Genomic DNA, 27,940 nt, shown 5'->3' on the forward strand with positions numbered 1-27,940 from the left:
AAGAGGAAGAGACTGAGACACCTGCCAGACCTCCCCCTCTCTACCTCCCTCCCTCCTCCCTCTGCAGGCTGGTTTTCTCCAAAGATAGGAGAAAATATGACGACGTCTCACTCTGCATCGTTTCATGGTCTTATTATACCAGTAGAGAGATGAAATAGAAGTTATTATCATTATTATTGTTATTGTTGTTATTATTATTATTATTGTTGTTATTATTATTATTATTATTAGTATTATTATTATTATCTCAGCAGCAAACATTAATAGTTAATATCCAACTCTTGGCTCCAGACTAAACCCAGGATTAACCTCCTTGTTTATCCCTAAGAGAGAGTTTGATGATGATCAGTTCTCTGTATCAGCTGGAGTCTCTCACTGTTTATTTCTAAATATGAGAACAGAAAACAATGACCAAAGTAAAAGTAGTAAAACAAAACTCTCACACTGAATGAAACGGTGCTGGAGAGTAAACTTTAGTTTTAAATATATTGATGTTAGATCTTATAGACAAACTCTAAATTATTAAAATCAGTCCTAAAACATCCCAATGATTTTTTTTTTAAACCGAGAGTTTTATTTAAATGTAAAAATGAGAGAACTAATTTGTCCTGAAGCTTGATTCATTCATTCATCGCTCTCCATCATTTTAAAGTTTTATTATAAAATAAAGAGTTCAGCCTGAACTATTGAAGGTTTCTGGACTCATTCTTAACATCCACTCAGGTTATTGATGTTTGACATCCATGATAAGAAACAAACGAAACCAGCCTCACCGTTAGTGTCATGTGTCCTTTGGTTGTCACGGTAACGTTCAGCATCCTGTTAATAAGCATCCATTCATCCTGTCACACTATTTATATGAATTTATTAAGAAGAAGAAGAACAATGAGTATTTTAAATGTCATTCAGTCTTTTTGAACATTGACATTAGAAGCATGAAGGAGTTAGACTACGGCTCCATCTAGTGGTCGATCACATAGTTGCTGTTTCTCTTATTTTTTATTTTGTCACTTTGTTATTGTTGTTTTTGATTTTACCATTTTCAGGTATCAGTTATAAAAAATACAATAAGAACAAGATGAAGTTAAAATAAATCCAGACATACTGGGGGAGGTGTCCATGTTCTTCTTCTGTTTTCTAGTTCTAAACCTTCTTCTTTAACTCTGAAGAGAAAAGTTCATTTTTCCATGGTATATTTTTTACTTCTTATTTTTCCTTGTTGTAATGATGTTCTCCTCTGGAATGAAGCTTAGAAGTGAGAGCACTAATGTTTTTTAGTTAGATTTTTCATCTGTACGATTAATTTGATAAAGTTTTAACATCAGGCAGATTGAACTGTTTGTCCAACATTTTACTTTAAAATCTGTTGATAAGATTTACACAGGTTACGTACTGGAGCTTCATTGTTTTGTCTGCAGCCTCTTGGTTGTCCAGCATTTAATTATAGTTTTATTTACTTACTTTCTTCTTCATCCCTCCTCCTCCTCCTCTTCCATCACTTCTTTCATCTCAACTCTGTCAGAGGAAATAAAACAGTGTAACTTTGTCCAATTACTTTTACAGCTACGTTTTTATGCTGTTTTTACAGAGTTTGTATTTAGCACTGACAGGTCTAGTTGGGAAATATCACAACAACAATAGACCATTCATTCATTCATTCATTCATTCACATGCGTTATATGACCCCACAAAGTCTAAATAATGGAATTTATTTAAAACCGAGTTAAATCATGGCCATTAGAGCTAAAGAGAAAAAAGTTTAGAGGAGCTGTAATGTTTCACAGTTCATGGACTAAAGAGACGAGAGTGAAAACATCCTCAGAAATTAGCTTCAAACAACTCAAACTAAACTTCTGTGATGAAATTAACACTTGAACATTCATCAACAACAAACTGTGAAAGGGCTACATGGGGCTAATGCCGGGGCACCGTCTCTGTCAACATGGGAATCAAACCCACAACCAGGTCTAATCAGACATATGATCATCTTTCACTGAGCACTGACCTGTCATCTGTGTGTGTCTGTGTGTGTAACTGTAATCACATGAAGTTACCTGTGTGTATGTGTGTGTTTGTGTGCTATCCGTTATAATAATTATAGATGTGTATGGAACATTGTTGATGTTTTCATTAAATGCAGCTAATAGAGGTGATTCAGGCTTGAAGGTGATGATGACTTGGACACATGATGGAGATGTGACTTCAAAGCACTTTGAGTATCAACAGGTAGAAAAACAGATGAATGCTAACGGACGGATGATAAGAGACGGATGCTAACATACGTATGCTAACAGACGGAGGCTAACGGACGAATCAGATGACACATCACAGTTCTTCATAGTAAACATATTTCTAAAGGTGATATTGACATAAATTTTCACCAGGTTCCGTGGGCCTCTTCTGTCAACTCTGATTTTTAGTTCTTTCCATAGATTCTCAATTGGATTCAAGTCAGATGATTGTCTGGGCCGTTGTAGCAGCTATATTTTCTTTCTCTGAAGCCTTTGGTGATTTTCTCCCTGTGCGCTGGTCTCACATTTGGGCTTAATGTGACAAAATGGTGGCCCCTATCAGAAAACACGCTGACCATGGGCATCGTAACACCTTCCTCAACACTTTGATATGTGTTTTCTCTTTCTAGAGTAAATATTTTTGAGATACATGCGAGTTTAAAACAGGGGTCCCTTCTCCAAAAAAGATCATTTTCATTGAACAGTGATTGATCAAAAACTATAAGACCAATCAAAATGTGGATTAATACATTAATACACCATTCGTTTCAATGGACAATATTTCACAGTTTTTATTGATTAAAAAGTATTGATTGATTTGACCTCTACAGCAGCCACCAGCCACCAGGGGGAGCTCTACTGGCTTTGGCTTCACTTTAGTGGAGCTGTCATGGCGTCCATGTTTATACGGATAAATACATTCAAGTCAGTCATATTAACTTACACCAGGCTAGAAATGAAACTAAGAACCATGTGTGTGTCTGTACGTAGATTTGAGTGTGTGGAATCTTTCTACAGAAAAGACCAGAAGAAGAAAAGAGTGTTGACAACTTTCACATTAATCTGACTACACATTTTAAAATGATCCTTTCATATTCAGACTTTAAATCAAACTACTCCATACCAGTTAGACACAGAGACAGAGACAGAGGGAAGTGGTTTGTCTGATGCAGAATTTATTTTCCGGAGAATCTAACGTGTTGCTCAGCTGACTCCTGCTGCCTGTCTTCCTCCAGTCATGTGATAATCCTCAACCATCCACAGCATCACAAAGACAAGAGGTTACACGATGTTCCCGGTCAGAGGTTTCATGTGTTTCCTGGGATTTACTCTAACATTCATACCTTCTAGTCTGGTCTGGGCGGGGGCTACATGTCTCAGTTGCATCCACATAAATGTATGAATGAATGAATACCAGGTCCAGATGTTTCCCAACAGAACACTGAATAAGATGATTTAAATGTTGACTTATCCCGTCAGTGGTCATAATGTTGTGGCTGATCAGTGGGCTGGGACTGAGAAAGAAACAGAAATTAAAAGCTAAAAGTGTGCTTCGTGTTTTAAAGGAACGTCCACATAGAGGACCAGTCACTTCCTGACGGTTTCACCCTCAGAGTTTTGAACTTCCTCCAGTGTCTTCTCTAAACTCTATGACTCCACTTGACTTTATTTTGTAGTGGATCTGAACCAGGACTTGGGCCAGGACTAAGAACCTTCACAGACTCTAACCAGTTGCGTTATTTGTAAAATGAGGTTCGTGATTTGGTCTGAAAATTATCCAGTGAGTGAATGTTTGAGGAAACACTGTGACCTACGATATCAGTCCATCAGAGCTGTTTGTCGGTTTGTCAGATGACTCACATCCACGTCTCCTCTCTCCTCATCTTCATCCTCATCTTTATCTTCATCCTCATCCTTATTGTCATCTCCATCTCCATCTTCATCCTGATTCCAACAATGAGAGTTTTCTTGTGTCATTTTTTCTGTTTCATCATGGAAATTCTTTTACTTAGAACCACTAATCATTTTGTTGCTCTCAGATATTTTAACATTTTAATTCCGGTGGAAACCAACACTTTCTATTAAAAGTCATTAAAGAATGAGATGAAGCCGTAGAGCAGGATGTAAAGATTATGACGCTGGATGATGTACGGAGATTAACCAGAGATCATGTGAAATTCAACCGTAATAATATAAATGGTTTTTCTTTTCTTCAAGAGTAATTTCCTGATCCAGCAGAACTGTGTCAAAATGAACCAAAGAGGAAAACAGAACCAGAGTCCTCATGACTGAGGTAATCTCAGCCCTCATCATCATCTCCGTCCTTCTTCATCACGGTGGTGGTGACCTCAGTGGAACACAGCACATGACTTCTAATAATCTAATGGCTGCAGCTGCACCTCAACACTGACACTGTGACCATGATCACAAGCTCCAACAGTCACGGACAATGTGACTGAGTGTCAGTCTGAGATTAAAGATACTCTGAAACATCAGGAAGTTCTTACACAACAAATAAATAAACATGGACTCTATCACTCCATTTCTAGCATACGTTCCGTCTACTCAGACTCAGGATTCAGTGCAAATATTAAGTTAGAATTAGAATTATTAAACCTTTATTTGTCCCATTATGCCCACAGATACAGTTTGTAACAACATAAAGAAAAATAACAAGAATAAGGATTGCATTGTGTATAAGATAAATAGTGAGATAAAGATAGAATAGAATGAACAATACAAAAGTATTGGTTTACATAGAAAAAGTATTGAATTGAACAGAGTGTTGAACCTCGAGGACCAATAATTACAGATATTCACAGAATATAAACGCTGGAATGACCTGATGGAACGATTAAAGAATAAAGTGAATAATTAATGTGCAGGACCACCACACTCCTTCATGTCACCAGTAAACCAGGTTAACACCCGTTATTTTCTAACCCAGTGTGTTTGGTGTGGACCATGTTCCTGAGGTAAGACCTGACATGTCTGGTCACCAGACAGTCCACACAACACAACACAACACAACACAACACAACACAACACAACATATAACAGACTCCTAACATCTGATGAACCTGGTGACTGAAGACCATGAAGCTCCGTTAATAAATAAACATGTCTGTCTTGCAAATATAAATATTAAATGTTGATCTGTAATAAAGAAGTTGTATAAAATTAGCAAAATAATTCTCTGAAAGGAAATGACTGTTGGCTGCTACTACTAAATACTAGAAATAATTTGACGTGACAAGAGCAGGACAACAAGAGATGAGGCATTTACTTAATAACAAGAAGAAACAGAAAGCGGTGCAGAGATGGCAGATAAATCCAAAACACAGGAACCTGAAGGAACCATAAGGATGGAAGGCAGACGATAAACATGGAGCCTCCAGCACTGAGAGCCGGAGACTAAGAGATGCCAGAGAACAAAGAAGCTATATATACACAGAGGACCACACAGGTGAAACTAATGAGGACAGAGCCACCAGGAGAAACCAATGACCAATCAGCAAGGGAGGAAAGCCAAACAGGAAGCCAAGGAACTTAACAAAATAAAACAGGAAACTAAAACATGTTCAGAGTAAATGATACAGAATCATGACACATTTGATGTTTTTATGTTATTGTTATGGTTCTAATGTTGTGGCTGATCGGTTGTGCCTTCGTGATGTATAAAAGGACGTATAACATGAGACACTAGTTCATGCAGCTTCAGGAATCAGCTCGTCCTGGGTCACCGTGTCATCAGTCCCTGCATCATGTGATCAAACATCCAATCAGTTGCTGATCAGTTCCTGCTCGTCCCTGTTCTCCTCCAGGTCCTGTGGTCCTGTACCGTGGAGCTTTAACAGGTCCAGGTCCAGGTGTTCATCCTCCTCATCCTGGTCCAAGACAGACTGGATCCTGGAGGGGATCTAAAGTACCAGCTGCATTTCAAGAGTCCAGTCTCTCTCCTGTCCATTGTCTCATTCATTGTCTCATTAGTGGACATTAGTTCAGGAGACGCGATGCAGGAAAACAAACTAAACTGTCCTGGTTTCATGTTTGAGTGTTGGACCTTGTTGGTCAAACCATTGGTGAGCAAGTGTCTCTTAGTCCTAAACTGTGTCTGTAGAGTCCCAGAGTCCTTCATTACCTCTGAAGACGTTTGGTCTCTGCTGAGTATTTGTAGAGTGAAGCTGTGGCTCTGATGTGCAGCCTCTTGTTCTTCAGGCAGGAACCTGCAGCCTTTGTGACATTGTGTTCGGGTTCTTTCATCCAGTTTGGTTTCCTCATACGTCTTGTTTTGTTTTCCTCTCTCCTCCATCCTCTCATTAGTTTCATCTTCAGACCTTCAGTCATTTCCTCTTTCTTTTATTTTTTAGATATTTGGATCTTTCTGTTACAGTCTTCATTAAACTTCCATCCAGCTCATAGGTCATGTGACTCTGGTAGAAGTCTCCAAAAACCCAGAGTTTCATCCCAGGAGCTCAAGTTTATAACTGAGCCTGGTTCCTGGATGGAGGAGGAGGAGGAGGAGGAGGAGGAGGAGGAGGAGGAACACTAGAACTAAACTACAACCAGTGATGCAACATTTTAAATATGAATCAAATCACAGAGATGTTTGGTTTTAAAGAGAAAACCGCTGTCAAAAATGTATTTCCTAATGCTTTTCACTGGTAAATATTACATGTGTTGGTTTAGTGGACGACTTCACTCATTCACCTGTGAACAGAGATCAGATGTTTGTTTAACTCTTAAGATACTTTATCCTAAATGTCCTTAATGTCCACGTCCCAAAATCAACCAGCAACACTGATTCTGATTGCATCTTTATTTCATTTATTTATTTTTTCCACTTTAAGAGGCTCAAATAAACGTTTTCCTTGAGAGGTTCTGCCTGTGACATGGATGAAAGACTTCTGCTTTTGAGACATGACTTAAAAACCACAAGTAAAAATAAAGATAAAATAAAAGAGGAAAAAATGACAAATAAAACAACAACAAATCCCCCTGTACCTCTCATTTAATGATTAACATGTCAAGGACTAGTTTAACGTTACACAACAGTTTTACGACCTGCAGCAGAGTGAAAGTTAATAGTCTCATTCTGTCTTGTCTCTAAGAACCTCCCTCTGGGTTTCCTCCGGCTTTAAGGAGCTGATTGTTGTGAGCTGCAGACAGACTGAACTCTAGACCAGCTCCTCCATCTTCTCATCACCATGAGGTTCGAGGAAATCCTGGATGATGTCGGCGGCTTCTCCAAGTTCCAGTTCCTGCTCCTGTTCATCCTGTGCATCCCCCGGGCCATCCTCCCGCTGCACTACCTCCTGCACAACTTCATATCTGCCACTCCTCAACACCGCTGCTCCCTGGGAAGTCTGGAGGAGAACGACGGGGGCGACTCCGGCCTCGGGGCCCCGCTCCAGGACGACGGCTCCTTCAGCTCCTGCAGGGTCTACGTCTACGAACCCTCCCTGACCTTTAACCTCAGTGAAGCCAACGAGACCGCACCTTGTCCTCATGGATGGATCTACGACCAGTCGCAGTTCAGCTCCACCACGGCCAGTGAGGTAAGAACATGTGGAGGTTTAGTAACGAGTCCTGAGACAACTCATATTATTATTGATGCTGTAGAAATAAAATGAAGTTGAACTGGCTCATCCTGACCAGCCTCAGTCACATTCACTACTCGGCATTAAAGTGGTTCCTAATTCACTTTGGATTTGAACTACGTCAGAGAAAAAAAAATACTATTAAAAGTCTTCACCATGAGAAGAATCAGTTTATTTCCTGCACACATTAACTGCATTAACTCCACTGATGTTGTGTAATTACTGTACTGAAGCATGTCTGGTGATAGCCCTGATCACTGAGGACTGTTTTTTTATTTAGTTTTTTATATTATTCCCTTTTTTCGCTCCATCTTCTTTACTTCTTCTGTCTAAAAGCTAAAAAGCTTCTCTCACATTAGCTAATGTTAATGTTTACGAATCCACTCAACAACCATGGTGTGATGGTTTGGTTTCTATGAATCAGGGATTTGTCTCATGTTTGTGTTGAAGTGTGTGATGACAACGGACAAAGGAGCTTTGTGAGGAGCTCAGAAAAAGAGTTGTTGTTGCTCATCAGGCTGGAAAAGGTTCCACAACCATCTCTAAAGAGTCTGGAAGCCACAAATAATCCACAGAGAGTCAGACAGATTGAAGACGACTGTTCCCCTCCACAGGAGTGGTCCACCAACAAACATCACTCCATCATAGTGGGAGAGGAACCAGAGGAACCCAGGGGAACTTCTAAGCAGCTAAAGGCCTCTCTCACATTGGCTGATGTTCATGTTGATGAATCCACTCAACAACCAAAGACACTGCTCTCTGTCCACAAAGAACATTTGGGACAATGTTTAGTGGACAGATGAGACCAGAGTAGAATAGTTTGGTTTAAATGTTTGGAGATGAACCAACCTGCATTCCAGCATCAGAACCTCATCCCTCCATGAAACATGGGGGCGCTAATGTCCTGGTTTGGGCCTGTTCTGCTGCATCTGCTCATCATTGATGGACCGATGAACTGTGAATTCTACCAGTGAACTCTAAAAGAAAATGTCAGGACAAGACAAGGAGCCCAAGAACACCAGTGGTTCTCCAAAAGAACCAGATGAATGTTTAGGAACAAGTCAAAGTCCTGACCTTCATCCAGTAGAAATGTTGGAGCATCAGTTGATGAGAGGAAACCACCAACATCTCACAACAACACGGTCAACACTGGACCACTTCCCTGAATAAACAAATACACAATAATATCAATTCTTTCATTGGTTTCATTGGTTCTCTTTGTCCGCTTTCAGGTGATGTTTCTGCAGATATGAAGGACATATGAGGAAGTCAAATCATTCCAGCTGCTCTCTAGATGTGTGCTGTACACACATAATTCTACCAATATACGATCATAGCTGATAACCTGATATTAGAGACGGTTTTAACCAGACTGCTTCTCTGCAGTGGGACCTGGTGTGTGATGACAAACATCTGAATCAAGCTCTAGCCACCTACTTCTTCCTCGGGGTCATGTTTGGATCCATTCTGTTTGGACAGCTTTCTGACAAGTGAGTTCATTCATGTTTTACTCCAACATTACAGGAGTGAATGTGCTGAGACCAGATTATTAACAGTGGTGTTAAAGGTGGAGCTCATTTTAAGTTCTACCATCTTCATCTTACTAAGCACTCGTAATCCTCTTAGTTATGATGCATTAAATGTCTATTTTCTTGTTGGTCAGTTTGTTTTAACAACCATTTGGTTAAGTAAATGCTTCAAGCATGGATGTGTTTTCTTTTTGTAGCAAATCCTTCATCCAGAGCAGCTGACACATGTTTGAGTCTGAAGGGATTCTCATAAGTAAAAGGTCAACAGTGAGCCTGCTGCTCATGCTCCTAATAACACCTCTTATGTCCTGAGGCTGGTAACAACAGAAGCTCCACACAAATCATAAAATTCATTTCAGACACGCGTCCTTTACTTTAACTTGACCATGATGACATTCGGAGTCAGTCCTGTGTGTGATGTGTCAGATCTGGGATTAGTAGTTTATCATTCATGACCGTGAAGACAAACCATGTGTTAAAGTTGAAAGAATACACACAAATCTTCTCCCGGTCACGGTTCATTAAAACAGACGTTGGTTCTCACATGAGCACGACGTAGCATCACCACACTGTAACTCCTGTGATTACAACTATTCATAGACACTGGAGTCCAAAGTCAGCTGCTGCTCTGCTGATGAAACAACACAGTGTGTGTGTTGTAATGTGTGTGTTAGTGTTCAGCGTTGGGCTGTGGGCCTGTTTTGGGTCTAGTTTGTGATGCTTCTTTTTTGCTGAACCCCAAAACTTTGTCAAGGGTTAAAACCTGTTTAGAGTGCGAGTGTGTGTGGAGGTTTGTGTACTGATGTCTTCCTGAGGACCAGTGTTTTACACAACGGGAATGAGGACATTTTAGAATAGAATAGAATAGAATTTTTTCTCCAGTCATTCATGTTAACGTTCACTATTGAACCTTGTTATCATTCCTATGTATATAATATATAATAATTCTCTAATAATGTCTTTTTTCTTGTACATTTGTTGATGTATTAATTCTTAGTCTTAGTCTAAGTCTTAGTGTAAGTCTTAGTCTAATTCTTAGACTTAGTCTAATTCTTGTACGTGGTTTCCTGAATCACCATCAAATATTTTAAACAGCATAAACTATTATAACTAAAATATAATCACGTTGTGAAAGTATAAAAAAGAAAGGTTAAAGGTGAATAAGGTTAAATAGAAACCGTCCAGTCTGTGACAGATGTGACTGTTTGTAGGGAAGTTGTCGGTCCTCTCTTCTTTTAGGACTTTTAAAGGGTAAAGGTTCTGGTCTGGTCATGGGTAGGATAATAGCAGCTTTATGCTCCTGAGACCTTAACGATGAAGCCTGATGGAGGCACGAGGTCCGGTTCCTGGACCCGTGAAGGGTTAAGGTTTGGGGAGTGTATCATGCCGGTGAATGTCCTCTCATAGACAGCCGTATAACACTAACGTGTGTGTGTGTCCGTTATCTAGCACAGTTACTGAGGTTTGAACCGTCAGGACTTTCAAAGGTTTCAACATGTGGGTCGGGGTTGTTTGACTCACTTCATCAAATATTAACAGTCTGTGACCTGTGACCATTTAAAGAAGCCTCATAAAAAATAACCCTGTGTCTGCGCTGGTGCTTTTCATCAGAACACACAAGTCTGAGGGATAGAAGGTCAGGTTTAGTCCATCTAGTGCTGCTAAACCATGTGTGTGTTGCAGGTTTGGTCGTAAGTCCATGTACCTCGTGGCTTTGATCGCCTCCACCCTGCTGGGAGCCACCTCAGCCTTCTCCACCTCCTATGTCATGTTCGCCGTCTCCAGAGCCCTCTGTGGTGCAGCCCTCAGTGGACTGTCAATCATCATTGGGGCCCTTGGTAAGAACCCAAGAACCCATCAGTGGAATGATGCGAAACCAATCCTTGGTTCATGTTCAGGATCTGGTCCTAAATGTCCCAGCCTTGAGACACCTCTCTGGTGTTAAGTACCTGGTTCCTAAAGTCTAGAATCGACTGGATTCAGTCCAATGAACCTTTCTTTCTTACAGTGAGAGTTAATGTGGACAGGAGAGCTCGTACCTTGGGTTCTCCACTCCAGAAATGTTCTGCCATAAACTCCCTGACCCTCCCTGGTAGATACCGTGTACACGTTGAGGGGCTATTTATTTAAAGTCAAACTGGTTCTCTTCCCTGTCGTTGCCAGGTATTGAGTGGACGGACGTGAAGCACCGGACATTCTCTGGTACCATCATGGGTTTGACATGGAGCTTGGGGAACATGCTTCTGGCCGTTCTGGCCTACTTCATACGGGACTGGAGGCACTTAATGCTGGCGGTGACGGCGCCCTGCATCGCTGCCATCATCTCCTGGTGGTAATGGACGCCCCTGGTGGATCTGGTCGACATCTAAGTGCCTTAAAAGTGTGTTTTAAAAGTCAGTTTCCTCTCCGTCCCCAGGTGGCTGCCGGAGTCGGCGCGCTGGTTGTTGGCCAACAGCAGAAGGGACGAAGCCAGGAAGTATCTGGTCCAGTGTGCTAAGATGAACGGGAAGAATGAATACGCATCTAGACTGGACTCTGAGGTAAAACCACCATGAGTCTGGAGTTCAGTTCAGTTGAGAAGAGAAAAAGAGGCAACTGAAACTCATGCTTGAAACATAAACGGTGGGAAAGACTGGACCACGTGGTTCGGCCAAATAAATGAAAGTAATACAGCAAGACCAGGGCTGGCTAACAAATGTCTGCATGTTGAGAACAAACTAAAGGCCCAACCATCTCCTCTACTAAAAGCCTAGTGTCCATAAACAGTAGAGACCAGTTACCCCAGTCTCACCTAGAGTAGGGGATGGTCCTCTGGTCTCTGATTGTGTGGAATCAGTGTGCCGAGTCCAATGGCTGAGGTGTGGTTCGGTCATGTGACTAGTCACGTTTAAAGCAGTGCTTCACTCAGGTGCTTCAGTGGATGAATGTGAATCACCTGGTGGGTTCAGTTTGTCACATGAATCACTTGGTGATGAGCGTCCGTCATAGTGTTTCTTTGTGTAAGAGAAGAGCGAAGGTTTCAATCCGACATGTCAAATAAGAAACATGGTCTTCACTAACTATTCTTCTTTATTGAAAGCAAACATTAGTCGAGTACAGTCACACATAAATTTGCTGTACCGTCCTGTTTTTCTACCTGTCAGACGTGTGCGCCCTGTCCCTGGTTTGGTTGTCTTGGCTCTTTGGCAAAGCTGAGATGAGACTTCAAAGTGAATAATGAGTTGAGAGGGATTTGGTTTGTCAGGGTTTGCATTCAGTACTAATATTCTGTAAAACTACTAAACCATGACTCCAACAGCACATGAGAATAGTTGATGTAAGCGCTGTAATGTAGACATTGCTGTAAATTAGTGAAGGTTCAACGCGAGCAGAGCAGCACGGGTGGAGCACATGACACATTCTCAAATATTTTTTATATAATTGTTATGTAATTTACTTATTATCAGCCTTAAACCACATGTCCATGCAGCGTGGGATCAGGAATGTGCAAGGAAAATCAAGTCCCATACAAGAATGCACCAATAAAAGAACATTTATTGTCCACTAGATTTCCTAATAGAGCACACTGTCACCGAAGCTTTGAATAAAGAACCTAATGAACCCCTTTTTTATTTTATTTGTATTTTAATCACGTGCTGAGGCTTTCCTTAAAGGTCCACATGTCATGATAACAAAGAAGGGAAGTAGCAGAAATGAAAGACACAGTCTAAGAATAAATCAGCAGCAGAGGGTGGAGAGTGGATCATGTTGACCAAGCAGAGAGACCTGGATCCTTTTAAATGGGATGATCTGGGGCTGAACCGACCAATCAGAAGAGTCCGTCAGACTCCTCAGCTGCAGTCAGGAGGGGGACGGAGAGAGGAAACAGACAGGAAATCCACTGTCCCCCTGTGGCACATGACAGGTTTAAATGTATGTAACCGGTGCATGGAGGGAGGAGGGAGGGGGGGGAGGGGGAGGCTACAGGAGAACTTCTAATGTAAAGTCAGTAACATACTTGTCTAAGCTTCCAGCCATTTCTTTCTTTATTGGTTACAAATGTCTCTTCTTTTACTTTTAAATGTCATCGCTTTCTCCTTTTAACACAAAGGATTTACTTTTATATTTAGTCAATAATTGAAACCGCCAGACATAGAGACTTTAGTGTTAAAGCCACGCTGGTAAACAGGGTTCAGCAAATACAACCAACACAGTTTAAAGTCATGTTTGTTCTCTGATAATAAATGACTCCTGAAGCTCTAATAATTGTCCACCGTGTCAGTTTTTCATGCTTTTTTTTTTGTCCTTTAACTCAACACACATGCACTCACTTTCTGGGAGTTTCTACTTTTCAGATTAGGCTTCAAACTTTTCTTTTTAATGGATCTTATAGTTAGAACAGTCTTAGCTGAGCCTAAACTGGCCCTTAGTTAGTGTGCTCTGGGCCAAGGCTGAACACTGTCTTCCCTCTGTCCACGTGGGTTCATATGCTACAGCTGCATGGAAGTCCTTGTCTGGAAGCGTCTGGTCTGGAAATGCATGTTTTTGACCTGCAGGGCTGCATCTATGTCATGTATCTTTCATCTGTCATCTGTCATGTAAACCATGAATAAATCTTTCTTCATGTGTTAGATATGTGAAGTTATTGAGGAGAATAAACATGACTTGGTTGGTCTTGGCTTTTCTGGCTCTAGACCTGAACCTGCTCTCATGTGAGACTTTGGCTGTTTCAGTTTCTAAAAAAGGTGAAATTACCGGAGGCTGAAAAGACCCACTCGTACCTGGACCTGGTCAGAACCCCTCAGCTGAGGAAGATGACCCTGTGCTGTGGGTTATTCTGGTATGAACTGCCCCTTTTAAACGTCCACCATCCAGCCGGGCCCCCGGGCTTCATTCTGTGTGTCTGTGCTTCCAGGTTTGCTGTTGCCTTCCTGTACTACGGTATCAGCTTCAGAATCTCAGGCTTCGGCGTCAGTATCTACCTCACGCAGTTCATCTACGGCGCCATCGAGACTCCTGCCAAAATAGCCACGTACTTCATCCTGGATTCAGCAGGTCGCAGGAACGGCCAGGCCGGCTTTCTGATCGCCACAGGGGCCCTGATCGGAATAAACACAGCCATACCTCTAGGTCTCATCTCTGCCTGTCACTACTGAATCACGACTTTATTCACATCACATCACACTAGCTGCACCAGCTTCTTATTCTTATCCCAGTTCTTCTACAAGCAGACATGTTAAGTCACATGACCCTGGTTCTTCTTCTTCTTTGTTTTTCTGTAGCTAGCTGTGATGCTAGCCAGCCACCGTTAAAACAGAAGAAGAAGAAGAAGCTAAAGATGTGATGTGTTTATAAATGGATGGGGACGTCCATAACACACAACCATCCAGCATTTAAATCCTCTGAAACTAAACTGGCTCCGTGTATTTACAGAGTACACTGTGGTTCGTACGTGCGTCGCGGTGGTGGCGAAGGGTTTCTCTGAGGCAGCGTTCACCACAGCGTACCTTTACACGGCGGAGCTCTTCCCAACTGTGATCAGGTACAACACCCCCCCCCAACACGCCCCCTCCACCACCACCACCAGTCCTTTTACCGTTAATGTCCAACAGAGACAGAGTCAGTGTGTTGATCTCTTGGTTGTGTTGATCTCTTGGTTGTGTTGACGTCTTGCTTGTGTTGATGGACAGGCAGTGTGGTTTAGGCTACGCTAACTGCATCGGGCGGATCGGGAGTTCCTTGGCTCCGTTGGTCATGATGCTGGAGGACACCTGGCTTCTCCTGCCCCCCCTCATCTTCGCTGGGACGGGGTTAGTCAGCGGCTTCGTTGTCTTCGCCCTCCCAGAGACGCTCAACGTCCGTCTGCCTGAAAACGTGGCCGACGTCGAGGAGGGAAGGTACACAACCAGCAGATATATGTCACTACATATATTTTCTACTGTGTGTGTTTTCCTATTTTCAGGTGTAGTTGTTTCAGACTAGTCTCTTTCTCAGCTCCTCTGCACAAACATCCTCTTTCCTCCTCCTACAGCTGCTTGATTTCCAGATTAACACAAGTACAAAGCTCAGTGTATCATTAATATGTTTCTCCAGCTGGTGGTTTGGTTACACACAGCTCTGGGAAAAGTCTGACTTTCTCTGATATTCTCTGATTTCAGTATTTATAGGTTTGTGTTTGAAACTGCTGACAACATTTCTCCAGAATTCCAAATAAAGATATTCACATTTAGATCATTCATTTGTATAAAATGACAAACAACACGTAAGTATCCAGCCGTTAATTAGTGGCATCAGTTTCTGATTCACCATAATCAAGTCCAGTTCGTTTCTGACGGTTTTACCCACAGAGTTTCTTATTTAAGCATCAACTTCCCTCCAGTCTCCTAGAACTTTAGAAGCTCCTCAGAAGAAACGTCAGCATTAACATTCAGTTCCTCAAGCATTGGCCGTTCTTCTTCTAGGTCACTTAATGTGATGCTCTGATCACTGAGTGACATTCAGATGAGCGGTTCCTCTGCCAGTAAAGCTAAAGCTGAACGTTTCTTTCTTTTCACCTCTTTTGTCATGGTTAGAAGTTCCTGTGCTTCTTCTTACCACCAGCTGGTCTGATTCTGATTAATTTGCAGAGGTCATTAGTTTAGGGATGATGTTTAGTGAACTTCATCCTGTCGTCAGCACCAGGAACCATCGAGCTGTGTTTGAAATACTGAATAAGAGAATAACATATTCCACGTGTTGTTCTTTCTACTCCTTGTGAAGACACAGGCAGAGTGACACAAGTGACGACGAAGCAAAGATTGAGCTGCAGAAAATAAACAGCCACGACTCAGCGGACAGAACAGAGACTGAACACTGAGTGTTGAGAGGAGTCTGCAGTGGATCCACCGGTGCTTCCTCATCTTCACGTACATCCTCAGTGGTTTCATTTAGACCTCAGAGGGATTAGAACAGGAATCCAGAACATGTTCAGTCTCTAGTAAAGACGACGTTTAAAACCTTCATCTGGCTGCTGCTGCTCTGACTGTTGATCCTGAGGAGTTTTATTGTCTGTTAAAACAAACCTGTCATTTTATATTTACTCAGTGAATTTAACTAAATGCATTAAACAGGGAACAGTAAAAAAAAAAAAAAAAAAATACTGTTGATCAAATACCTCTCAGAAATAACTTATAACTCTGTCTTTTAGAGTTCATTCAACACTGGGGACTGAAAATAAAGGGTTGATACTGGATGCAAATAAAATCTAGTTGTGTGTTTTTTTTTCACACTTACTCCCTTTAACAGTGAACACAACGTGGACGAGACGCATGGGACAGAAACATTACACTTTTATTTATTCAGGGAAATGAAATTTTTTCTACATATGAGTGAGTCTCTGAGTGTGTGAGTCTGTGAGCTCCTTTCACTAACAGCTGATCAGTGTCTACAGGAGCATTAACACTCCTCAGGGAGTGGATTTGATCCAAAAGTTATTAAACTCATTTAGAGATGAGATGAGGAGTCAGTGTCTGGTTTCACTGACGGACTGACGGACATCATCCAGACTTTCCTGGTGGGGTCACAGCCTCCGTTTCCTCCATCTCTTGACATGTGGAGCCTCTTTTAATGCTGAAGGCAGTGCATCAGGAACTGATGGCCTCTGGTCACTGTCCAATCAGTTCCTGATGCAGTATCATCAACACCAGAAAGCCCTGGACTCGTAGCGGCGTGACGACGGCCTTCAGGTTAAAGCCTCACACAGTCGTATGGATGAAGTGCATCTGGTGAGATCACATAAAAGCTTTGACTTAAAACGTGTAAAGGAACATTTAAGGTGAGGTGGTGTATTAAAAAAAAAAAGACAACTCGACACTCCAGCTATGTCCACACTAACACGTCCTATTTAAACTACATCTAACTCTTAGATGAATAAAGTCCCTCCATCTCCTGCTGGAGTCTTGGCCCTTTAATGTTCTTTACTTTCTCCTCCATGCTTCGTGGCAGCAGGTGAGTTTGTGCCAGAAACTCAACTGTTCCTCTGCAGGATGGAGGTCCTGATGGAGGTCCTGATGGAGGAGCTGACGGAGGAGCTGACGGAGGTCCTGACAGAGGAGCTGAGCTCAGACGAACCTCAGCCGACGCCGTGAGACTCTGGAAACTCACAGTTGCCAGCTGAGATTTACCTGAATCGCAGCAGTTTGCAGCAGGTTCTTTTCATCCCCCTGGTTTAAATGCACAGAGCGACTGGATCATCTCTGCAGGTGATTGTGACAAAAGCTCGGTGACGTCACAGTTGCCTGCAGAGATTAACCAGTCGACCTGAGGGGGTGGGTGGGGGGTTCCAGGGTGAACACAGCGTCTTTGTTTCCACGCTGCTGGACTCATTCTGGTCTCTCTGCTGATGTCTCACTTTACCACAGAGACGTCCATGTCAATTAGTCAAAGAACCTCTGCACCTAGAACCAAGTCAACGTTAATGAGGAGAAACTTTCCTCCGTGTGGATGCAGTCATCCAGAAACATGGAGGACAGAGACGTGGAGCTGCAGCGTCTCTACAGTCTGGTTAAAGTGAAGTTCCTCTTTAACCCTTTGACCTCCTCCTGGATGACAGCAGCATCTTATTGAACCAATCAGAGCTCTGGACACCAGGCGTGTTTGAGGAAAGGCTGAATGATGCAACGTGTCATTTTCTTCTGGTTCCAGTGATAGAAGTCATTATTTTTAACTTTGATTCCTCCAGAACAATAAAACCACTCAGAGAGATTCTAGGAGCTTCAGACCGAGACCATGAATGAGCCCCAACATGTTCATCAACAGCATCCACTTACTTTGAGTAGTAGTACCAGTAATAATAATAAGAGTAAATAATAATAATGTAGTAAATAGTAAGAGGTCAGACCTGTTAATGAACCTACTACAGTTCTGGTGTTGTTGTTTCCTCTCTTGGTTTCTTTGTGTTTCCTGTTTTTATTTAGTAAAGTTCTTCTACTTCCTGTGTTTCTCCTTTTGTTCTGAGCTTGGTTTTGGTTTCTGGGTTGCTCCTGTTTGCAGGTCTGTGTTTTGGGTTTTGTGTTTGAAATGGTTTACAGCTGCAGCTTCTTGTTCCTGTTTTCATAGTTGATGTTAAAATTTTGAATTCTCAGCCTGACTCTGTCTCTCTGGACCAGGCGTCTGGACTGTGACCTTCTCTCCATCTAAACCTTTTACAAATAAACCTTAAGCTGCTCAGGAGTCAGAGTCTGACGTTTAATAAGTCTGATCTACTCAAAATCCTCCTGAATGTTGTACTTTATATTTTTTACATTCCTTAAAGCATCTAAGTCCCAGACATAAAGATCATTAATGACGATTAAACGTTTAATGTCCTGGTGGACGCGTCTGTTGGCAGCTGTAGTGGATCGTTCCTCCAGAGTCTGTTTCAGTTCAACTTCACATGAAGAATAAAGATGTGGAGAAGCTTTTATTTAAAATAAAAGCTAAAATGGACGGTGTGGATTAGAAATGTCACAGCTGGCTTCACTTCTACCGACCATCAACTTTACTTCCAGGAAAGTTTTGTTGTGTGTTGTGACGTCCTGGGAAAAAGGCAGCTGGATACACATGAACAAGGCCTCAACACACAAACACACACTAACACACACACACTGTGACTCTAACACACACACACTGTGACACACACAGACCTGAGTGCGGATGCCATGTTGGATTTGTTCCGGCCTGGGGGGCTCAGGGCTCTAACGAGTCAGGACGTGCCCGGACAAAGCATCAATTAGAGCTGTGGGGAGTCGGGGTGTCGGGGCGGTGGACGGTAGACACCCAACACGGACCCCCCACCCCACCTCCCACAACTCTCGGCTCCTCTATTGTCCCATCATGGAAAACAGAAAAATAAAGACAATGGCATTAGATTCTGCTGAGGTGAACTCAGAGAGAAGCTGGAAAAGCTCCGGTTGTTTTCTTCAAAGCGTCGTCTGCAGCCGACAGATGTGTCTCTGCAGGACGACCCCCCCACCGGCCATCCCACCCTCACCGGCCCCCAGACGCCCTTCATACCAGCAGGATGAATAATAATAATATTAATAAATACGTTTCATCTCTAAACCTAGAACTTTTCCAGCAGCAGCTCCGATCCAGACACGTCCTCCATCAGACATCAGACGATGTGTCAGGATCATTATTTTAGTAAAAAATCTGTTCAGAAATGAAAACGTTCACGTCTATAAGGTTCCTCATCCAGGAGCTAAATGACATTTAAAACGGATCCTGTTAACAGTCAGTGAACACGTCGTGCTGCATTCACAGTCAAACTCTGGCTTCATGAAGTCGTCTCAACACATTATAACTATCATAATTATTATCCTCCGTCATTAATGCAGTGCTTCCTACCTCAGAGATGGATGGATGATGAATGGAGGATGAATGGATGGAGGATGGATGGAGGCGTCCAGGCTGAACACAGCTCTGAGATCCAGACACTGTAGCTCCACACTGACCCCAGCTCCCTCCACCCCCACCACCTCCACCCCCTCTCCCCTCCCTCTCCAGAGTTGAGGTTTTTACTTCCTTCATGTTCATCGCTCTGATTTTCTTCTTAAAATAATCTGAAAGTGTAACGGGACGAGGTCCAGGAGGACAGTCGCTTCACTGAGCAGACATTTAAAAAGTTTGAGAGGTCGGTCATAGTCACAGTCATGTCATCAAACTCTATCCAACATAATTCCTTCTGTTAAACCCGGTTCCTCTGTAAACCTGGACGTCTCTCATCGTAGATGAAGCTGGAGCTGTGGACCTTCACGTACCAGAACCATCCATGAGAACCTCAGATAGAACCTGAGGAATGAACTCGTGGACTAAATATCTGAAGTAATATTTACGTTTCTGTTCATTCCATCTTATTTTCATCTCTTCTCTGAATCATCACTGAATCAAACCACCTGCTGCATCGTCATGAAATCAGACTGAGGTCGTGATGTTTGGTTCTAGTGAAGCTGATCTGGAGCCTTTAAACCAACATTGAGTGAGACTCAACAGTGATCCTACATTCACTGCTCAGCTTCAATGAAGGTTAAGTAAAGTTTGTTTTTAACTGGACAGAGTGAAACCATTTCTTTCTCTGCATCACTTTGAGATTTGAATCCTCACATCGACTGGTCGAACCAAAGTTGGTGGATTTGTTTCTTTTCATTAGACTTTATTTCAAGCACGTCAGACTATTAAAATAAAGAGACATCTGTACGACAGAACAAGCCAACGACAGAGCAGCAGGTTTTCTGTCTTTCTGTTGGACAGGGAGTCCATGGTTCTAGTCCAACTCCTTCTCACTTCATCTCAATTCACTCTTCTATTGGTTTTTAATTCATTCATCTCTTCAAACCCATTTTAAACCAGTTTTATGATTTAGTTCTTTTGTCGTGTCCATGTGCAGACATGGATCATGGTCCAGCCCTCCCAACCGTCCTGGAGTCAGATCCGTGGACGCGTCTCATCTCAGTTCCTGGGTGTAGCTTCATCAAACCTTTAACTGTGGACGTGCTTCGGTGCGGTTCACTTCAGAAACGTTACACATTAACTGGTTCTGGTGAAAGCCTTGATGTCCGTGTGTTTTTCTTATCATGCAGCCGCCACCGTTCCCACCTTCAAACGTTCTCCTGTCCCACATTAACAGCTGACGCCTTCCCAGCGCTCACATTATTCTCTAACTAAACCCTCAGTCACTGGCCACTGGATAGGCTATATATATGTATATATATAGACTGAATATTAGCCTTCTGCTCTTACAGCTCAGCTCCAGGTTTCTGTTCAAACATGAGACGTTGACTTCAAACTTTATGTGTTTATACAGCATTTTTCACACCAAAAAACATCACAAAGTGCTTTAAAGAAATAAAAACATAAATCAAGAAACTGCCACCACATATGTACACATCACACAAATACACACACTAAGAACTGTCAGCAATACATGGCAGTCCAATGTATGTATCCACATATATCCACTGATCCTAGTGTCCATCAATAAGCTGTTACCTATAAAGTCTACGTTAATCCTGACCCACCACAACTAAAATACATGTTACTCAAACACGTCCATAAACCACAGTTGAGCATTAAAGAGGATCTGAAGCAGCAGAGAGTCGACAGGGAAGGGAAGGGAAGGCACAGGAGCCTGTAGCTGGTTCCCTTTAAGGTCACCTGGGACTGGACCAGCCAATCAGAAGGCCTCGTCACACAGAATCAGTTCTGAATCAACTCAACAAACAGGAGACAGAGACAGAAACAAAAGAAATACACTGACACCGGGGGTTAAACATAGGGCCCGCGGGCCGGATCTGACCCAGCAGAGGCTCCGATACAAAAACGACATTTATCAGTAAAACCAGCTGTTCCTGGTCTGTCCACTAGAGGGCACTCTGTTTGTGACAGAGGTGTGGACCAGAACTAAACAGCTGATCTGAAGCTGTCCTTACCCTCCTATTATCCTTCGGTCAATTTGACCCCAATCAATGTTCATCATTCAAAAAATAGCTGTAGAGGGAAGGTCCTCTCACTGGTAGCACGGCTCCGTTATGTAGTCAACACATGAACGTAAACCTGACACTAAAACTTGGTCAACAAGTTTGTGTAAATCATTTTCTTGGGAGTAAAATGTGTTAGTGATATTTGGGGATGATAGGAGGGTTATTTGCAGGTTATTACTCTGTTGTGTTACTGGTCTGGTCCCTTCACATCAAACTGAACTAGGATGAGTTAGACCCTCTGACATAAAGGACCTGGCAGCTGAGAGGAAAACTAGGAGGAAGAAGGTGGTAGCTGGTCTGGAACTCCTCCTCATGCTTCCTGACTTGTACATAAATAGCTTCAGTAGAATCTAAAATAACTCGGATCCAGTGTCTCCCTAACCCTAACCCCTAACCCTATGTAACCCCTAACCCCAGCCAAGCCACAACACAGTCCAAAGATAACAGAATCAATCTCTGCTCTAAACCCTAAACCCATTACAATAATGACACAAATATACTTTTAAATCCAGTTGAGTTGCTTGGAGGATGTTAGTGTTCAGTCCCAGTGACTTCTAGAGTTATTTGTTTCTGCTTCTTAGACTTAGACTCAACTTTATTGATCCCTTTGGGATGACTCCCTCAGGGACAAAACAAAAAGAAAGAAGAGAAATATTCAGTGTACAATAAATCATAAACTTACCCTATGAATAGAGCTCTAATGATGCTATTGGCTATTGTCAGTGGGAGCCTCCAGTCTCTACCTTGTATTATGACACTTTATGAGAGAAACAGCAACAAAACTATTTTGTTGAAGGATGAATAAAGTTTTCTGATTCTGATTCTAATAACTGACTTCACACCAACCTGCTGGAAACTAATGGACTTTTATTCTAGTTGTCTGTTTCTAGTCCTGCCTGTTCATCCACTGTATTTCCATTTACAGTAATTCAGCAATACCTTCTCTCCAGTCTTCAACAATGTATATATGGATTTAAATAGTTTTATACCAGTACATGGTTTAAATGGTGTAGAACTTATGTACTTGTATGTACTTCAGTTTTATCTTAGTCCTTCCTGTATGAACAGTAGTATCTTATTTTGAAAGGAAAGGAAACTGAAACTGGGTGCACAGAAGAGGAAGCAGTGACTGAGTGATTATTGGATGTTGTGGTGAACACACAACTGCAAAAGGCTCCTCTGGAAAAGTGTAAGTAACGAGTTTAATACTTTCATGGTTTGAACTTTAAAGTGACGACTGGACTGAAGGTAAGAATTTAAACCAGAACGATTTGTATTTTACCTTCCATCATAAAACCTTAAATATATAATTAGTTAGAAACATGCAGAATATTGGTCTTGGATGAGTTTTATTTTTTTATGAAATACACTGAAAAAAAAACAACAACTTTGAGCTTATTTTAAGAATTTCTGTCCAGCACAAAAAGCTTAACCCATTGGCAGAATCTTTTGTCTGAATATGATCTGATTTGATTGAATATAAGAATATTTTGCTTCATTCTAGTGAAGCTGTTTTTACAGTGTGACGCTGTTTGTTTTTCTCCGTCCAGCCCAAAGAAAACAGTTTGTTTTTGATGTCACATTAATGATTTCCCTGATATGGGTCAAGTTGTTTGCCTGCTTTTGTCTTTTTTCACATTTAAGTGTGAATACTGTACAGTGTAAATACCGCTATTCACCGTGTGAATGCGCCCAAGACAGATCCTGGTGGGTCCATCACAGGATGGGATTTGTCTAATTGGAACGTTTTTCAACTAATTTGAACTAATTGTGAGAAATAAGTGTCTTCATATGTTTATTAAAAACTAAATTAAAGGCAGTTAATTTAATTATAGGACAGGTGTGTCAGTGTGGCCATAGTGTAACATCAGAAACAATTCAACAGAACAATAATATACCAATAGGAAAGTCATAAAGGTAGAGTTACAGTTACGGCTGTGGAACATGCAAATGTGTTTGACTGCCTGGCTTCAAGATGGTCTTCAACTTCAACCTCTGTCAGAGCTTCAACTGCGTCCCAGGGGCCGTGGTGGACATTAAGTCTGAATGAGCCACGTTCCACTCTGCCATTATTGAGGCAGCTGTTGTGAGCTGCAAGGTCGCTAGTGCTGGTGCTGGCTGCAGTGATAAACCGTCAGACTGAAGAAGGAGGCCTACAGGACATGGAACCATGGACCAGCTCTTCACCCTCACTACGGGTTTGTCCAATGATCTGTCTGACCTCTCCAAAGAATCACTCCAGAGCAGCTAGCTCAATGCCGGTGCCAACAGAACGGCCGAGGCAGGAGCAGCACTGACCATGCTTGAGGGTCCAGTAACAAGGTGATTCAACACGTCCTGAACTTGAGACATGAGGTGACTTGGTTGAGAAGCCGATCTGAAACGCCTCCTGACGAGAGATACGAGCTTCTTGAGCGTGAATGGCCGACGTCATCGGCTCCATCTCAGCTGAGTCCATATAAAAGAAAAACCACTCCAAAAATCTCTGAAGCAAGTTACAAAAAAAAAACAGGCAAGAAAATGACATTTATCAATATAATCAACTGTTCCTGATGTGTCCACTGGAGGACGCTCTATTTCAGTCGCAGTTGTGGACACAACAGGACACTGAGACCAGAACTAAACAGTAGACACTGCTCTTTTAAATGTCATCTTGTTCTTTGCTCTGAAACAAAGTGAAAATGTGAAGCTGAGGTTATTTACGTGTTACTATGATGTGTAATACTGTGACCAGACTGGGCCAATCAACCACAGCACATTCTCACAACCCACAGACTCACCTGCACTTTTTAATTCCATGCACCGTATTTTTATTTATTTTTTTTAATGACTGAATGTTATTTATTTGTATTTTTATATATTTATTACCTCGGCAATAACATGTAAATATATAAACCCTGGAAGTCCTGTTCACACTTGTACTCTACTCACTTTACTCATTTACTCGCAGTCATGTTCTCATCCTCCATTGACCCCAGGGACAAATAAAGTTTTCTAAATCTGGATCTGAATGTGGACCCTGAACTAAAATGAGTTTGTCTCCCCCCCCACGTTTCTGGAGACATTAAGAGTTCAACCTCCTCAACAAGTGGATCCTCTGCTGCCCCCTTTTGACAACAGAAACAGACTCTGGGAGACAATGATTGTCCCTAAATATTTATAAGACTCCACAATCTGGACATCTTGGCCTGGAACAGTACTTTCCTTTGGTTCCCGAGGTCAATGACCAGCTCCTTGGTATTTGAGACCTTCAGGTCCAGATAATTCTCCTCACACGGTTTTATTAATGTAAGTAGGACACAGCCATGATCCGACTGTGAGCTGTGGAGAAGAGTCAGTGGAGCTGTGTCACTACAAAACTCACGGTAAAAAGCTGTGTTAGCCCCAATATTATGGGACGTCTGCTCATTTACACGGACCACTGAGCTCTGTGGGGTGAGAAATTTAAAATCAGAAGTAAAATCTGCCCCTGGAGGTTAAAATGACCTGTTAAGACAGATTTTACATTTCTACATGCTGCACTTTCAGTTTCTTTACTGTTGTTTTTTTTTTCTCTTATGTGGGCTCAGTGTGGTTTTAATCACTCTATGGGTATCCATGGATACAGTGGTGACAATATAAACATCATTGTAAAGCCCCCATGGCCAGAAAGCAACGCTTGGTGTATCTTTGATATATTGGGATTGTCACACAAAAAATACCTCCTTTATTACCTCAGTCATCCAACATTTATTTACCAGGTTCAGCTAATTTCTGTGACCTGATGATGTCAGTGTTTGTCATGTCTCATTCTGAAGGTATGACTGTGTGAAGCTGATCAGATGAGAATAAACGAGTCTGCAGACGACGGTAGAAAGTCACTCATCGGTCACTCGTCTGGACGCCGACAGGTACCGCTGGAGACTTTTCATTATTGTTCATCATCATTTATACTTGGAGATAAGAGTGAGATGAGTTAGTTATTTTAACACAACTATTAACTGTTTGTTGATCTGATCATTTGTTATTAATTCACTAACCGCTCCAGGATTTGACTTTTACTTATTTAATGTTTTAATGTCTCTTCTTTTGAATTCTTGGCAACGTATATAAAAAAATAACTTTTCATTGCAGTCGACATCAGTGAAAATCTTTGGTTGCTTTTACCTGGAGACAGACCTTTCTACACTCATTTATTTCATTCTTTCATTTATTATGCTGTAATTACAGGGAGAGAATGTTTTAAAAAGGAAGCCAGTACATTAGAGACTTCAAATGCAGAGATTTTCAAATGCAATATCCTGGTTGTGTTCACAACAATCTATTAATAAAAGCTGCAGAGGTCACGGGCACCGAGGCACACACAAGTAACAAAGACTGAACGTCCGAAAAGAGAATATATTTGAGAAATGTCATGTTTTATCTTGTTCCCTGCTGCCTCTGTGTGTTTCAGTTATCTTAACTGATATCTATCCTGAACCAGTCTGTGAAGACCTGCTGAACCCGTATTCAGGTTATTACAGTACTGTAGCTGACTGGTACATGACTGACACCTCCACCCTCTGGAATGGACCTTCTGCCCAGAGGTGAGATTGTTATTCTCCAGTTCACCTGAAAAGAGCACACATGACACAACACTGCTTTTATTTTCTTTATCTAAGGATTAATTTCAAAGTAAACAAGAAAAGCTCAAAATGAATTCTTCAACTGTATTTGAGATTAACTTAATTTAGAGAAAAGAAAAACCTGTTTCTTATTCTCGGTTGTGCTGGAAACTTTATCTAACGTAAAAACCCTGTAGTCCAGATTTCCATGGAGCATTTTCAGGCTTGAGGAGAAGCATTCGACTCTGACGACTATTCCTTTCAACACAATGATTTTTTGAATTTCAACAAACTAGGACAACCGGACTTGTAGAGTTTCTTGAAGATGTGTTGCCACTCATCCATGTAGCTGCTTCTTCACGGACAAGTCTGTCCAAAATTGTAAAAAACAAAACAAACTAGCTTTGACTTCACTTTAGAGAAGCTGCCCCAACGTCTATCTTTATATACAGTCTACGATAGAGACAGAAGAATAGCCTCACTCTCAAACTCTATTGTCTATTTATGTCCTAGTCTGTACTGTAGGTGGTGGTATTGATGCCAGAAAACTCTGTTATGCTTTTATTTAGGACATGGACCCATGTCACATCCAAGAGACCTGGAAACCATATTTGTGGTAGGTAAATACACAACATCTACTACTAACTACAGATGCAAAATAATTAAACCAAGTCACTTTTTTTTCCTAATTCTTTTCTAGTATCTTGAGGAGAGCATTGTTGTTTATGTGAAGAGTATGCTGAAGAGGTTCCAGAGAGTTCTCAGTCCAGATTACACAGAGTGCTTATGGAAGTTGAATGAGGAGAAGAAAGTGGTGGGCAGTGAGGACGAGGAGCAGGATAAGAGCATCAGAGATGTACTTCTACAGATTACACTCAACTTCCTGGAAACAATCCAGCAAGAGAACCTGGCCAACAGATTACAGAGCAGTAAGATGCTTCTCAACAGTACTGGAACATGTTCACCAACATCCTTACTTACTGATTTTATTATCCTGTTTTCACTCAGGAACTATTGCTGCTGTTTGCCAGAATGAACTGAAATCTAATTTGAAAAAGCGTATACGTGAGGGAGCGGCTGAAGCAGGAAACCCACTTCCATTGAATGAGATCTACATCACAGAGGGAGGGACTGCAGAGGTCAATGATGAACATGAGGTCAGACAGATTGAAACAGCATCCAGGAAACCACACAGAGCAGAAACAAGCATCAGACAAGAAGACCTCTTTAAAGTCTCACCTGGAAGACGTGGACCAATCAGAAGAGTGATGACAAAGGGAGTGGCTGGCATTGGGAAAACAGTCTTAACACAGAAGTTCACTCTGGACTGGGCTGAAGACAAAGCCAACCAGGACATCCTCTTCATATTTCCATTGACTTTCAGAGAGCTGAATGTGGTGAAAGACAGAAAGTTCAGCTTGGTGGAACTTGTTCATCACTTCTTCACTGAAACCAAAGAAGCAGGAATCTGCAGCTTTGAAGATTTCCAGGTTGTGTTCATCTTTGACGGTCTGGATGAGTGTCGACTTCCTCTGGACTTCCACAAGACTGAGATCCTGACTGATGTTACAGAGTCCACCTCAGTGGATGTGCTGCTGACAAACCTCATCAGGGGAAGACTGCTTCCCGCTGCTCGCCTCTGGATAACCACACGACCTGCAGCAGCCAATCAGATCCCTCCTGAGTGTGTTGACATGGTGACAGAGGTCAGAGGGTTCACTGACCCCCAGAAGGAGGAGT

General features: G+C 41.9%; 2 protein-coding genes and 1 long non-coding RNA gene across 3 annotated transcripts in view; 2 read left to right on the forward strand and 1 right to left on the reverse strand.

The window, feature by feature from the left end:
- Positions 1-7,107: 7,107 nt before the first annotated feature.
- slc22a7a (solute carrier family 22 member 7a) lies at positions 7,108-16,256 on the forward strand. Its single transcript, XM_047577544.1, has 10 exons — positions 7,108-7,570; positions 8,999-9,102; positions 10,825-10,979; positions 11,305-11,473; positions 11,558-11,681; positions 13,854-13,960; positions 14,036-14,250; positions 14,554-14,662; positions 14,811-15,017; positions 15,880-16,256. Exons 1-10 carry the CDS (start codon positions 7,220-7,222, stop codon positions 15,974-15,976), a joined length of 1,638 nt encoding a protein of 545 aa, XP_047433500.1. The 5' UTR covers positions 7,108-7,219; the 3' UTR covers positions 15,977-16,256.
- A 172-nt stretch (positions 16,257-16,428) lies between these two features.
- On the reverse strand, positions 16,429-19,596 carry LOC125003584. The gene is made up of 3 exons (XR_007112233.1): positions 19,486-19,596; positions 18,783-18,959; positions 16,429-16,880 (listed from the first exon to the last, which is right to left on the reverse strand). It is a non-coding gene; the product is annotated as an uncharacterized LOC125003584 (long non-coding RNA).
- Positions 19,597-26,780: 7,184 nt separating this feature from the next.
- Positions 26,781-27,940, forward strand: part of LOC125003945 — a 48,348-nt gene continuing 47,188 nt past the window's right edge. The window contains 2 exon segments of the mRNA XM_047578212.1: positions 26,781-26,816; positions 26,901-27,129. Of these exon segments, the coding sequence (XP_047434168.1) occupies positions 26,781-26,816; positions 26,901-27,129 (265 nt within the window).

This window comes from Mugil cephalus, chromosome 2 (assembly GCF_022458985.1).
Source record: "Mugil cephalus isolate CIBA_MC_2020 chromosome 2, CIBA_Mcephalus_1.1, whole genome shotgun sequence".
NCBI classification, from domain to species: domain Eukaryota; kingdom Metazoa; phylum Chordata; class Actinopteri; order Mugiliformes; family Mugilidae; genus Mugil; species Mugil cephalus.